Here is a 16,255-nt window from a genome sequence, read left to right as displayed (position 1 = left end):
ATAGAGTTTGGTCGAGATAATGTCGAGATTTTGACATTATCAGACGAGTAACTACTCGTCTCATAATGTCAAAATTTAATTATCTCGAGAGTGAGATATCTCGTTGGCATATGCTAGGTAGGTAGAAGTCAATAAAAACAGAAGAAAACGTTTTGACGTCAGAATATTTCTATACACATATATTATTCCGGAAGACTTCTGGCCAAAAATAAATACGTTACGTTTTTAGGATATTATGATGTAACAAAACAAACGGTAGTTACACCTTTATCATTAACCAAATTCAATTATTATCTCAAGATAACAGTTGAACGTAACTATAAGGTTACTCCGTTAACAGTTGACAGTGTTAACAGAAAAACAGAGATCATTGCAAAATAATAAGAAATTTGTAATAACATACATAAATAAAAGAATACCGAAGTCATTTTAGTAGATATATAAGTAGATAAATAGAGATTTATAAGTAGATAAATAAATAAGAAGAATGGAAATGACAGACGAAACTACTACATCAAAAGGTAAAATTCTTAATTTCAGTTATGTTTTGAATCAATTAATTTATTTTCATATTTTTAAAGCAGGAGACGTAGCAGATGGTAAAATGTTTGATATTGATGCGTATAATAAGGTAAGTAGTTTTTTCTCAGTTTTTTTTTTTTACATACAATTAAAAAAGCTAGCTAGTTGGCTATAGATAAGACAGGCACTTTTTGAATCAATGCTGATGCATGACCAGCATTTTAGAAAGTTTCGAAGTTAAATAAAATTAAGAAATATACTTAATAAAATAAGTTAAATAAGAGATGACTTAAGAATTAAATACTACACATTTTTTCAATGACACTACTTTAGATGAAGCGGCAAATTCAATGCAAATTTTGGAAGATGCACTAACAATATGCAAGTTTGGGAAGTTCCATTGGAAACTGCTAGCAGCAACGCTATGTGCCACATGTGCTTCTGTGCTGACTGTTACAACCTCCTCGTACATCTTACCAGCAGCTGAATGTGACCTGAATATGAGTGCTTTTGATAAAGGAATGCTTAATGCTATGCCGTTTATAGGTGAGCCTTGACAGCTTTTTGTTTCTTTTTCTTTTTTTGCCGATTGCGACACTAATAAAGTATTGTCCGATCGTGAATCACAGAGGAATCTGAGCATTGTTTCTCTCGTACAGAAAAATAATGCTCTTTCAATCTAAATAAGTTCAAATGACAAGAGTGTTAAAATTATTTTACAAACTTTTGATTCGTGATCTTTACTTTAGTAGTCAAATTAAAATAATGTAATTATTGTATTGTTTTTTTATGTTATTTTACTAAAGCAGCCATAATAAGGAACACTTTTGATTGTTATTTAAAAGGTCAAAATATGAACTTCAACTTTCTTAATAGGCATAGGACACGAAAAAACTTAACCATAATTTATTAGCTACTAGATGACTTAGCTACTACAGTTCCATTAAGGAGAAATTAGTTTTTCTCGCAGGAATAGTACATTTTTTATGGACAAAAAGTATCGTATGGCCTTTCCCGGGACTCAAAGAATATACATACTAAAATCAGCAAAATTGGTTCAGTGGTTTGGGCGTGAAGAGGTAACAGACAGACAGACATGTCTGTAGACAGACAGACACACTTTCACATTTATAATATTAGTAGAGACTACAGATCCACTGAAGGTTGTTACTGCGCATAAAATATGATAAATTGATATGGCATTTGTATATTTAGGTCAAGTTGGTTTTACTCTTTTCGCTGGATTCTTAGTGGATGGCTTTGGAAGAAAAGTATTTTTGGTTTGGGGAAACATCGGCATTTTCCTGTTCACCATACTGGAGGGCTCGAGCCAGAATTATTGGATGCTGATGATGATGAAATTCGGAGAAGGCGTCTCGTAAGTTTATTTTTGTAACTTGAATAGGTTATAATATATTATTTATTTATAAATTGTATTTTTGCATTCAAACAATATTACATATCAACAACAAAAACAACACAAGGTAATAAAAATAGCAAATAGGCGGAATTACCGCTTTTAGCGGTTTTTTTCGGAACAAATTAAAAAAAATAAAATTGCTTAAATTAAGGATAATAATTATTATTACTGCCATATTTTACGCTTGACTGCAGCACCAGTCGTTATGTATATTGTGCCAGCATAGACAGCAGTAAACAAAAAGTTTTGTTCGATGTTTGACGATTACTTTTCGGTTAATATTCTGATATGTCTTAAATTATATAACTACCAATTAACAAAAAATCTGCTGGTTAGGGTTCCGTTTTAGGGTTCTGTAATCTACAAACTTGGTTGACTACGGTACCCTAAAACGGAACCCTAACCAGCAGATTTTTTGTATATTGGTAGGTTATTAGTTATAATAATAAATAATAATAATAAATTTTATTTTCAAACTACATTTGGCCCAATTGTTAGTAACACTTTATTCTTAAAAGCTAATGTTAGTATTTAAAAAAATTATAAATAAGGTTTTAATTTAATTTAACAAAATGGTCGCTAACAGCTAGTATAATATTAACAAGTTGACAACTTGTTAATAAGTTGTCAACTATTTTGCTAATCCATGTGACACAGTTCCACATCGATTAACATAAGGATAATCCAAATGTTCTGCAAACATCCTCAGTATGCTGTTGGTACTGCCCCTCACCCGTCGCACCAAGTACGCACATCTTTTTCGCATGGTTGCATAAAAGCAGTCTACTCGTGCCTCAGCGAACATCCCTGACGCGCTGCAGCGCCAAGGCAGACCCAACAACACTCTGAACGCGTTGTTGAATTGGACACGAAGAGCGTTATACGATTTCTGGGTGTAATTGGCCCACAGGCTACCCGTATAGAAGGAGGTGCAATAAGCCCTGAATAAGGTCACATTGACTTATATAATATAAGAGTAACATTGTCCTACAAATATTACAATCTATATTTTAGGACCATCAAATCAAAGTATGAAATCCTTTCTATCTCTGTTAGCTACCACTTTCAAGATTTGTCGCAGATAAAAATATTATTTGTCTTATCAAATTGACATAGGAGAGCCATGCTTCGGCACGAATGGGCTGGCTCGACCGGAGAAATACCACGTCCTCACAGAAAACCGACGTGAAACAGCGTTTCCGCTGTGTTTCGCCGAGTGAGTAAGTTTACCGGAGGCCCAATCCACTACCCTTTTTCTTTCCCTACCCTCCCCTATTTCCTTCCGTACCCTCCCCTATTCCCTTCCGTACCCTCCCCTATTCCCTTCCCTACACTCCCCTATTACCCCTTAAAAGGCTGGCAACGCACCTGCAGCTCTTCTGATGCTGCGAGTGTCCACGGGCGACGGAAGTTGCTTTCCATCAGGTGACCCGTTCGCTCGTTTGCCCCCTTATTTCATAAAAAAAAAGCTACTCACAAAAAATTTGCTTGATAGTAATAAAAAAAATGTTCTAGGGCTCCCTGACTATAAAACCCTATTGAGAGAAATTAATTTCACTTATCATGACCAGTAAATGCTTTGAGTATTATGTAATTAAATAGAACAAGTAGTCAAATAACCATAAATATTATTTGAGTTAAAAATCTGCAAGCGAGGTCATTCACAATCTGATAAACTAATCAGGCTTGTGCACAAGTTTGCTTAAAACTTAATTTTTTTATTCTACATGTAACATTTATTGATATCGAATTCTTTAGACATGACTTTCTTTTTATAGCATACCTACCAAAACAAAAATATTTACGCAAATTGAAGGTTAAATGTTGAGTCAATTATTGAATTAAATATTAAATAACTAGATGTATATTCCAAAATTCGTTTACCGGGATCTAGGAAATCAGGGATAAAAAAGTATCGTAACATGTTCTTTTCCAGGATTCAAAGTATCTCCATCTCAAATTTCAGCAAGATCGGTTCAGCGTGAGGTGATAGATAGATAGATAAACACACTTTTACGTATTGCATAATACGTACATTAGTAGGTACTAGGGCTGGTATAAATAGTCAGTACTCAAAATGCGTCTCGGTCTCAAGACACGGTTCAGGCTCTGTGATTGGTTGGCTGTCAAAATTTGGACCAATCACAGAGCCGAACCGCGTCTTGAGACCGGGTCGCATCTTAAGTTCCGACTTATACCGGCCTAGGAGTGTCGACTGGCCATTTTGGTTGAGTGACACACCTCAAGCGCGGCGAGGCGAGCACTTTCAGTGTCATAATATTATAATTTTAAACTTTATCTTCATTATTGTAATACATAATATAAATACAAAATGTAATATTATTGTAATATGACGCTGAAAGTGCTCGCCTCGCCGCTGCCATTCCAGTGTAGCGCGGCCCTTAAAGTTTCAATTTCAGCATGATAATACGAACAAGGAAATAAAATATCAAAGTAATCCCCTTAAAACCACCATAAAAAAGATCACAAGGTCACCGCAAATTAAGCTGTCAGGTGTAATAAACCTTTTCCAGATTAAGTCTATCGTTCGCGGCGATCTCGCCGATTTCACGGAGTTCGTGTGAGGGATTTAAGGGACTCAGATCCTTGCTAATAATACAAATGCGAAAGTGTGACTGTTGTTCCTACCATTAAACTATCGAAATACTACTTTAAAGCCTTGGAACGATAGTTTTAATTAGGCAAAATTGACTGTTTCCGCGCAAAAAACGGATTTCTGTGAAGTTTAATTGCGGAAATTATCTCGTGCGCCATCCCAAATACATCCTATATTTAAGGTCACCGCAAATTAAGCTATCAGGGTACTTATTTCAATGCTATATGACTCAGGTGCAATAAACTTTTTCCAGTATATTATGTCTATAGTTACTTCAAGTGTAATAAGCCTTTACCAGATTAAGTTTATTGATACAAAGGAGTAATAGCCTTTTCCAGATTAAGTCTATTATTACACAGGAGTAATAAATCTTTTCCAGGTTAAGAGGATACACCAGGGGCGAAATTGAACATAGGTATTTGAAAATGTATTGCTGTCTCACCAATCTCAAGTCTCCCACCGCAGAGCACGATAGAGACAACACGACAAAAGTTCTAATAAAATAACAGAAAATCTTCGATTCGTTGTCCGCTGATTCCTTCTCCAAAACTTAACCGATTTAAGTTCTTTTTTCATTAAGAATTAAAGCAAGGCTTGAGCTGTGTTCCTATGTTTCTTTTTTGTATATTCTAGCCAGTTTTGTTTTCTGGGTGTTTGAATACAGAGGAAAATCTTGCCATTTTTTTAGGTTTTTGGACGTTCTTATCTTTTTTTAATAAAAAAAATTATGAAAAAAAAGAAAACAAAGGGACATGCTAATAGTGGCCATAGATATTCAGGAAAAAAAATCATAACTCTACCGGCATTATCCGGAGGAAACAGGGGACAGCGTTTGTATGGAAAAACGGCGGTGTGGACTCCTCTTAAGTCTATCGATTCTTGAGTGCGACTTTAGACTGACTTGTCAGTCAAGTGTAATAAGCCTTTACCAGATAAAGTCTATTATTACTCAGAAGTCAGAACTTATAAACCTTTTCCAGAATCAGTCTATTATGACTCAGGTGTAATAAACCTTTTCCAGATTAAGTCTGTCGTTCGCGGCGATCTCGCCGATGTTCACGGAGTTCCTGCCGAGAGGATTGAGGGACCGACTCCTGCTGTTGCTGGCGGCCTTCAGGCCGCTGTCATTAATCGTGACCGCCCTCGTGTCATGGGCGTTGCTCCCCCGGGACATCCATCTCGTTGTGGCTGGATTCGGTAATACACTTACTTATACATGAGGTGGGGTTGATTACGGCGATTCTCTTTTACTTTTATCAGTTACTAGTGACCGCAGAAATTCATTTATCGAGCGAGAATTTTTTCCGGGATAAAAAGTATGCTTTGTCCTTTTCCGGAACTCAAAGAATCAGTTTTACTTAAAGTGACTTCAGCCGATTAAGCGTGGAGACGTAATAGACAGACAGAAAATAGACACAATTTTATAACTTATAGTAAAGTCGTATCAAAACTTAATGTAGTCGGCTCACACCAAAACGAACAAGATGCGATGGCAATGCATATAAACTATCCGAAACGCGTTTTGTATTAGTGTGAACTAGCCCTTACCAGGGGACAAAGATGAAAATTAGGCTCATATTCATATTTATAGACGACTACTATAAATATGAATATGAGCCTAATTTTCTTTTACATTCTTCATTTATACTATTTCATTTAAACGGTTTCTCATCTTTGAAAAACGGTCAATTTTATTCGTTACTCATACGCTCAAACACATCAAAATCACAATTTTAAAACGGCGCTTTCAATTCTGGTCACGATTATATCTGGCACGTGGCTCGACCTGGCCTTAGTATCGTTCTAATGACCATTCTGAACTATTTTACTTCTCCCATAGCCTTTATGTCCACGAAATAAGGACTGTTTAGGAGGTGATATAACTTTGAACGGGGTCTAACGAGACCGCTCAACGCCTCCGCAGAATTAGATTCCGAATCTCCCTGGACCAAGTCTTGGCGTTTATTACGAATCTAGAAACGTCTAGAGGCTTCTAGGATAGCCGCAATTGTAAAAAGCTCTGATAGAAGTATGAACTTAAAGCACGCGGGTATTAAGTTCGCGAACTTACTCGGCTCTCGTCGGTGACACACGAGATTTGCTCACACTGGATTACCATGCCCCCAGGCTCGCGGCTCGCGGCTCGCAGCTCTTTGCTGACACACAGGCGATTAAGATCGTCGAGGAATAAGTCCGCGTACTTGCTCGCACGACTGTCACCCCTTTAACACGTGGTTATCCATCTACATATTAATACGTGAGCCAAAAACGTTGTATCCTTTTTGACGAAAAATGGGGAAACGTAGGTGAATGAAATTTTTCACAGTTATAGTTTATATGGTGGAGGAGTGCATCGAGCTAATATTATTTTGAAATTATGCTTTTATCATTTTTTTTAATAAAATAAAACATTACACACACTACAATACGCTAAACCTCTACTGACACTGAATAATACTTATTGGTTATTCCAACGAATAAACGGCATTGTCGCGGTGAAAAATCAGCGCAACGAATCTAATAGAAATAAAATTATAATCATACCTTCAAGAAAAGGGTTGTGTTCCGCCAAGTGAGTGAGTTTACCGGAGGCCCAATCCCCTACCCTATTACTCTATTCCCTCTTAAAAGGCCTGCAACGCACCTGCAGCTCCTCTGATGCTGCGATTCTCCATGGGCGACGGAAGTTGCTTTCCATCAGGTGACCCGTTTGCTCGCTTGCCCCCTTATTTTATAAAAAAAAAACTCTACCCTGAAAGACTAGCAAAGCACTTGCAACTCAGTAATTGCTTTTCATTAGGCCATCCGATTGCTTATTAGACTCCGGTTGTAAAAAAATTCAATATACTGCTCAAGTAAATAGATTTAATTACTAGTCTCTAACATTTTTTTACTATTGTGAGCTCTTTTTATTTTAAGTCTTCACTCCTAATTAAGCTGTATAATTTGTTTTACAACTTTAATTCCTGATTGCCCATCCGCATTTATTTATATAACTATAAGATACTATAATACTTGCTTATACACTCTAAAAATATTAAATTTACAATTTGCTTACTTCTTTACCAATCCAAAAGTTTTTCTGCCTTTTTGTCTGTTAGCCTTTCAATAAATGGATGAACCGTTTCAGAAGAAATTTAATATTAAGATACTTTATGAGACGGGAAAGATCATAGTTTTACCGCGGCGATAGAGTTACGGTCGTTATCTAGTTTACAATCATATCTTAGTAAACCCGTATTTTCAGAGCTCCACGCGTGGAACATCTATATATACGTGTGTTCGGTGTGGAGTATCATCGCTGTAGCCCTGTACTATCAGCTGCCTGAAAGCCCCAAGTTCCTGTTATCTCACGGTCAAGAGAGCCGGGCCTTAGAGGTTTTACGGACGATTTACACGACCAACACGGGCGAGAGTGGGGAAAATTTTCCTGTAAGTATTATATTGAGATAAACTTCAAAAGCAATGGTTAACATGGATATTTACTGAAGCTTTTAGAATCATGATAAACATAATATCAGTAGATGCTAAATTTTTTTTTTTATGAAATAAGTGGGCAAACGAGCAAACGGGTCACCTGATGGAAAGCAACTTCCGTCGCCCATGGACACTCGCAGCATCAGAAGAGCTGCAAGTACGTTGCCGGCCTTTTAAGAGGGAATAGGGTAATAGGGGAGGGTAGGGAAGGGAAGGGAAGGGAATAGTTGAGGGTAGGGAAGGGAATAGGGTAGGGGTTAGGGGATTGGGCCTCCGGTAAACTCACTCACTCGGCGAAACACAGCGCAAGCGCTGTTTCACGCCGGTCAAAAATAAACATACAATAATGCAGTTTTTTGCATTGAAAAGATATGTGTATGGTAACAAAGATAATAGATATACAGACATTAAAAATAACAGATTAGAAAAGAGTCCAAAAGCACGGCGTGATAGATTAAAATATTATGTACGTTAAGAATTGGCTCCATGTTGTTATATTAAACGGTAAAGAGTATTTTTGTAACTGAAAAAAATACTAGAATAAAAAATTGAAAAGAGAGTACAAATGTAATGTTTAATGATAAAAATAGCGGGTTATGTTTGAGTATTCTAACTTTTATTTCATTTAGTTAGAATCCAAACTCGAATAAACTGGTTTATACTTTACCAGATGTGTCGTTGCATTTCATAGACTCTGAATCCGTCTAAGACGTCGTAAACTCTGACTGGAAATGCGCTGGGGATTATTTCGGACTATCAGACGATCGTCAAAGCAAAAGCACAGTCGAATAACTTCCTTCACTATAGTTTATAGCTAGCTTACTCACATACTTTCACACTTTTGTTCATATAAAAGTTTAAGAATATGAAAGTACTGAAAAATGTATGGAATATATTGACATCTAAATCTTTTTTGATAATAATATATTCCAAAGATTTTTCATAAAAAAGTGTTTCAGCGGTGACTATCATGGTTCTGCGGGGCTAAAATGGTCACATTTAGCAATTCCTCCCAATCAATTCAGCAAATGAATTGTCAAAACTGTCAAACTGACAAATGTCAAATTAGTACGAATTACTAGACGTGAATTGCAAGCAGAATTGCATTTGGCGATTTTAAAAAAATGAACGTGGGAGAGCCATGCTTCGGCACGAATGGGCCGGCTCGACCGGAGAAATACCACGTTCTCACAGAAAACCGGCGTGAAACAGCGCTTGCACTGTGTTTCGCCGAGTGAGTGAGTTTACCGGAGGCCCAATCCCCTATCCTATTCCCTTCCCTACCCTCCCCTATTCCCTTCCCATCCCTACCCTCCCCTATTACTCTATTCCCTCTTAAAAGGCCGGCAACACACCTGCAGCTCTTCTGATGCTGCAAGTGTCCATGGGCGACGGAAGTTGCTTTCGGAAGTTGCTTTGACGGAAGAACGCACGATAAGGAACTTCGTTCCAATATCAGCCTTATTTATTTCCAGATTAGTTCATTAACTACAAGTAGAACGCACATAGACCAGAGCGGCAGCGTCAAGAGGCGATTAGTAAGAGAGTTGGCTGAAGTGAAACATCTCATCCACGGTCCATTACTATGTAGACTGCTGTTGTTCGCCGTGATAACGTTTGTCTGTCTGTCTACGTGAGTATTTTGACACTGAGTTTAATAATGAAGACGGGAGTGGAAGAATCGAACAAGTAACATTTCGTAACATTCGAAAAATAACTCATTTTTTCCCTAATTATTTTAATAAAACTTGTAACTTAATATCTACTTCATAACCTAGCTAATATACCTGGCTACACATTTATTCCACAGATTTTCTATTTTAAATAATTTTTCCGGTCCCAAAGCCTCCATTTAAGCAAAAAAAAACGGGAAGTTTTTTCATGTTACTTACCTTATTCTTCCACTCATGTCTTGAATTATGGGGAAGGTTACGTATAGGTTAAAGCAAAGGGCTCTATACATTAAGGCCGTGTTCAAGCCAAACCGACTGTGATCAGGCTCACTGTGAGCCCCAGTGGGAACGTGGAAATAAACGGTATCGAATGTCCGCGCCTACGCCTAGCGTGATAGCCTTTTGTCGGTTAGGTGTAAACGGAAAAGTTGAAATGTATGGAAATACAATAAACACAGACAGTCAGTTTGGTTTGAACACGGCCTAAGGAACACGTCATGCTATCCTTATAGTATTATCACTTTATTTGTTAAGCTCTGTATACTAAAAGCATATTATTATTAGTGTCTAATGCCTATAATTTGCACCAATCACCTTCCAACCAAGATGTTCCCTAGCGGCCATTAGTACATTTCCTTAAAGATTCCAGAAATAATTATTATTGTGTGTACTATCTATGTCCTTAGGGCATAAGGACTTTCGTGAAACTTTTAAAGTTCTTTCAAAAACATATTTGTTTTAAAAGATACGTGACCCTAAAAGACCGCTAAGGAACACTTAGCATTAGGAGGCGTGGGAGAGCCATGACCGGAGACCGGAGAAATACCACGTTCTCACAGAAAACTGGCGTGAGTGAGTTTACCGGAGGCCCAATCCCCTACCCTATTCCCTTTCCTACCCTCCCCTATTTTCTTCTTTTCCCATCCCTACCCTATTCTCTCTTCAAAGGCCGGCAACGCACCTGCAGCTCTTCTGATGCTGCGAGTGTCCATGGGCAACGGAAGTTGCTTTCCATCAGGTGACCCGTTTGCTCGTTTGCCCCCTTATTTCATAAAAAGGCGGTTGGTGAAAACCAGCATAAAGGTCATAATATACCATAAGGGCCCTTCCACACGACGTATTTTTTTCGCGCTGACGACGCGCGTTTCTAATGCGCTCGTCTTCTGCGCGTTTTAATCGCGTTTTGGCACATATAAAGTTTAAAACTTTAGGCTTACTTGCGTTCGCTGAGCGTTCAACTTGCATTTGTATCGATACAAACCAGCGTAAAAAAACGTCGTGTGGAAGACCCCTAAAGCTGATTGATCCGATCGGACTGATCGCAGGAATTCAGAAACCAATGTTATTATATTGATTGTTTATTTTGTTTCTCATCAAGTTACATAATTTTTCCCTTTGATTTCAAAGAAATAAATTCCCTTCCTTATTATCTTTTCAGGAAAAGTTCACAAGGAAAATATTTGTGGAATAACATTTGTATTATGAGTCTCTAGCTATTTGCGACATCATAAACAAGAAATTTCTGAGTTCTGACCTTTTTACTACATCTTTAGTAATATTAAAAACTAGATGACGCTAGCAACTCCGTTGCGCCTTCGTTTATCGCGCGGTAATCACACATTTTTCTGGGATAAAAGTATCCTATGTCGTTTCCCGGGACTCCAAGTATCTCCATACCAAATTTCTGCAAAATCGGTTCAGGGGTTTGGGCGTGAAGAGGTAATATGAATTTCATATTATAAAAAAACATAGAAGAACCAAAATTTAAGGAAAAAAAGTTGTGTATTTTTTAATTACCTAATGACTTTTTGTGAAAAATCGTCTTAAATAAATTCTTTACTTCTATATTTTAAGTCAAATAGTTTAGAAGTTATAACGATTTTATTATGAAGTATTGGTCAGATTTGTATAAGAGCCAGAGAAAAGTTTTTTTTTTTTCAAAGTTAGAGAAAAAAAATGTTGATAGCCAATTTCTCAATAAATGTTTGCCATACATTATGAAATTATAGGATCGGACATCGGTGGTGGGACACATTGTATGTATTAAATGTTATATGGAAGTATGGATGCGAAAGTGTCTCTGTCTGTCTGTTACTTATTCACGCTCAAACTACTGAACCAATTTTGCTGAAATTTGGTATGGAGATACTTTTAAACTCTGAAAAAGGACATAAGTATAGGATACTTTTTATCGCGGGAACATGTACGGCTTTCCCACGATAAACAAATTTCATCACAACGGAGTTGTGGTTGTTCATCTAGTATAACATAATATTGTTAAGACGAAAGGTTTGTATGCGACCTCCAGTTTCCAAAACAACGAAATCGTTTTTGATGAAATTGCGCACAGATAATAATTATTATTATCCATTATCATTATCCAAATAACGAGATCGAGTTCGATTAAATTCGGCACAGATAATATTATATAGACTGGCACCTTTTAATTCACTGTTCTTTTACAGATACATGTCTCTGAGACTGTGGTACCCCCAGCTGTCCACAACCATAGAGAATTACCATCGGGAGCATGATAAGGCAGCGGGGTTCTGCGAAATGTTACAGTATAGAAAACAAAAAGCTAACTTGACTTTAGGAAATCGTACCGTTCAAATCGATACTTGTATTCCGGTAAGTTACTTTTAGATGAGTACAGTTATGCAGTGATCAGTTTTCAACTTTATAGTTACACGAGCTTTTGCCCGTGGTTTCGCTCGCGTTAAGAAGTATTATTATGTACAAACTTTCATCCCCTATTTTAACCCCTTGGGGGTAGAATTGATCAAAATCCTTTCTTAGCAGATGCCTACGTCATAACATCTACCTGCATGCCAAACAGCCCGATCGGTCCAGTGGTTTAGGCTGTGCGTTGATAAATCACCATGTCAGTCAGTCACCTTTGAGTTTTATATTTATAATAATAGAATAGATAGAAATAGATTTTCCGTCTCTCAAAGTATCTTCAAAACAAATATCTGAATCGGATAAGCCAATTAAACGTGGAGATTGAAGAGGTAACAGATAGGAAGACAGACAGACAAACAGCTGATAGACAGAAAGACAGGCTTTCGCATTTATAATATTTGTAGAGATTAAATTACATTGACTTTCTAATTATATTCTTTTTCTTTAGGTTTGTGGAAAAACGATTAATAATTTCTAAGGAAATTTTATGAATCTTTACATAGACCTCGACTGTATTGAAGAAATCGTATTTAAATGCCAGAAAGAATTAAATTACTTTTTTCCTGTTAGTATTAACAAAATGATAAAAAGATTATGAAACTTACTCTCTCTTACAATAAAAAAGACAAACCCAAGTAACCATGACTGGCCAAGATTTTGCCCGGTGTAATCAAATAAGTCGCATCTTTGTTTAGATCTTTTTGATGTAAAAAAAAAGAAGGTTATCAATTTGACTGTATGTAATATTTCCAGAACTGCCCAGTTTTTGGACATGTTAGTCTATATCAGCGTCTAAACAAATGTCCCAAATTTCAAAAGTGTTTATGTTTGTGTTCGCATATCTCCGGAACTACAAGTCCCATTTAAGTAATTCTTTTTTTATACTAGGTATTTTTCAATTTAGGGAAAGCTGGAAGTTTCATCAAAATCGGTTCAGCAGTTTTCGAGATACAGAATTTTAAGTAGAATTTTGAAGATATTTTTTGATGTCGGTTTTTTAATATGCAATTTGTTATTCAACTTCGTTCTTTTCAGCAATTCAGCGGCAAGGAGACTTATTTGAACGCCATACTAATGGGATTCATATCTCTAATATTCCTTGGAATATCAGTGCTTCTAGTGGACTATATTGGTCAGAAACTTCTGATGTTTATATCCTTGATATTAAGTGCAGTGTGCTCTATATCCTTATATTGGACGAACTCGTCTATACAAATAGCTATACTTTTTTCGGCGACGTGCAGTTTTCTCCAACTTACGTTAAGTCTTAAGCACAGTATCTTCGTTCGAGTTTTTCCGACAACATTAAGGTAATCTATCTTTTTCTTTAAGCTGTATATTTACTCTTTCCTTAAACCTTTTGTAGTTTTACCTCTTTGTGGATGATAGGGTGATAAAGCTATATTTAGAACGGAACTTTTGTTACTGTGTTACTTAAAATAATATTGGTTTTTGTTTTGTTCAAAATTAAAGTTATTGCTTTTAACTTTTTATTGTCACGGGCTCCAAAATTTGTAATGCCTTGTACAGTCACGAGCTTTTACTCCAATTTTTGTAGCCACACCCCGAACAGAAGATACGTTATATTCGAATGATATAATATAAGCTTAAATATTTTATCGGATAAGTCAGCTGGATATATTTTTTAATTATTGATAATTATTATCATTATCAAAATAATTGACATTTAAATATTTTGTTCCTAAGCCAGTTCATTACAAAATGTAAAGATGTGGTTTGATTGATAGTGAAAAACAACTTGTTTCATCAAATACTGCAAGATTGAATGTTAAAGATGATTGACCGTACGAACATGCTCCCTTGCTCCAACTATCTTGTATTTTCCTCGATTCCCATTTATGATCAGGTTTTATCGGTAGTTTTAACACCGACTCAACTCAACCTTTTTTATTTTTCAGAGCACTCGCAATATCTATAGACGTAATGGTGGGTCGGGTTGGATCACTGCTGGGCAACATTGTGTTCCCTATACTACTAGAAATGGAGTGTATGGCTCCTTTCATAACGGTTTCTACCGCTACCTTAAGTGAGTAAACTAAAGGCCAGTTTTCACCAAACGAAATGAGGCTCCACATTACAGGAAATAATTTTGAGCTGACTGTGACAATTATCCATACTTAATATTATAAATACGAAAGTGTGTCCGTCTGTCTGTCTGTTACCTCTTCACGCCCAAACGGCTGAACCGATTTTGCTGAAATTTGGCATGGAGATACTTTGAGTCCCGGGAAAGGACATAGGATACTTTTTGTTCCGGAAACATGTACGGTTCCCGCGCGATAAACGAGTTTTGATGCAACGGAGTTGCGGGCCTCATCTAGTACGGGAATATTACTTATTAAACCATGTCAAACGTCGAACAAAACTTTTTGATTCCTGTTTGTGCTGGTGCTGCCTCTAGCGTGAAATTATTGCATTAATAATAACTAGCTATTTGACCGAGCTTTGCTTGGTATTCGATAAACACGAATAAAATGATTCCTAGCTAGATCGATTTATCGCCCCCGAAACCCCCATATACTAAATTTCATGAAAATCGTTGAAACCGATTCCGAGATTCCAATTATATATATATTTATATACAAGAATTGTTCGTTTAAAGATATAAGATATCCTATTGACAGTACCTAGAGTTCAAAGATGAAACGAGGCGCGACACGACAATACTAAGTACAAAATTATAACGAAATGGCTGCATCTTATAACAAGATATGATATTACGCATTGTCTCGCTGCGCTTCTCTACGCAGCGAAACGCTTCGTCGTCGCAACGTTTCGTTTCGGTGTAAGCTGACCTCAAGTTTAAGGCGACGCCTTGATAATTTGGCTGTAGCGATATCGATTTTTCTCAGCAATGACTAAAGCTAAGAAATTAAAGTTCATTGTCAGTATTTATCATGTCTTTGTCTTTGAATTACCCATAGCATAACACGATTGGTCAACTTTTATAACACAGAATAATCAATCAAAAAGACCTTTGTAAAAAAAGGGATTCCTATTTTGCCAACAGATGAGAGTGATTTAAGCTTCCAAAATTTGTACATAGATTGGATCAATCATACACTTTAATTTGCCTCTAGCTTATATCAAATGTATTTATGGTTTTTAAATTACGCGACAAAAACCATTTTGTCGCTTACGCCCTTTCCATTTTTTGCATTGAGTTTTCCAACAAGTTATTAAATTAAACTTCTTAATCGGGACTTAACGCGACTTATTTAAGTAGTAATGCTACTACGAGTACATACTTTTTCTCGACGTTTCGGCCGTGTTGCAACGGCCGTGGTCACGAGGGGACTGCAGGAAAAAGTTATTAAATTGTATAATTTTTTTGTTATTGTCACTTATCCTACACAAATTTTTCGCTAACAATTTTCAACTGAAATATACTTGAAATACTTCAAGTTTTGTAAACTAAGAATATTCTGAAATTGACACTAACAAAACAAGACCTTCTTTGAAATCCTCGAGCATTCGTTATTTTTAAAAGCTTTTTTTAACACAACATGCTTTCTAGGAAGTATTGTTAATGACAATAATATTTTTTTGCTTGCAGGTGTTGCAGGTCTCACCTATTTCCTCCAAAATCCAAAACGAACAGGTGTAGAAAAATAAACAAGACACCTTCAATAACTTCATAGTGATTAAAATTTTCTAACAATTTCTTTGTATTATTTCTAAGTTAAACGACTGATGTATAATATTGGCCTTGTGTTCCTTGCACGACCATTTGAAAGAGCTTAACTAAACTTAAGTTTATTAAATGGCTATTCAAGCTAGGATAAAAAGTGATTTACAATATGATACAAGATAAAACAGAGCATTACTTGATAATTTGTT

At 36.5% G+C, this 16,255-nt stretch overlaps 1 protein-coding gene across 1 annotated transcript; it reads left to right on the top strand.

Annotated features, from left to right (window-relative positions):
- Positions 1–463: 463 nt before the first annotated feature.
- On the top strand, positions 464–16,039 carry LOC121735947 (synaptic vesicle glycoprotein 2B-like). Its single transcript, XM_042126951.1, has 10 exons — positions 464–521; positions 856–1,068; positions 1,738–1,900; positions 5,581–5,756; positions 7,807–7,991; positions 9,512–9,669; positions 12,175–12,340; positions 13,430–13,704; positions 14,314–14,441; positions 15,972–16,039. Exons 1-10 carry the CDS (start codon positions 488–490, stop codon positions 16,028–16,030), a joined length of 1,557 nt encoding a protein of 518 aa, XP_041982885.1. The 5' UTR covers positions 464–487; the 3' UTR covers positions 16,031–16,039.
- The last annotated feature ends 216 nt before the right edge of the window (positions 16,040–16,255 follow it).

The sequence above is a fragment of the Aricia agestis genome, chromosome 18, assembly GCF_905147365.1.
Source record: "Aricia agestis chromosome 18, ilAriAges1.1, whole genome shotgun sequence".
Lineage (NCBI taxonomy): Eukaryota > Metazoa > Arthropoda > Insecta > Lepidoptera > Lycaenidae > Aricia > Aricia agestis.
Note: the sequence above shows the minus strand (reverse complement) of the source record. Positions and strands in the feature narration are given on the sequence as shown.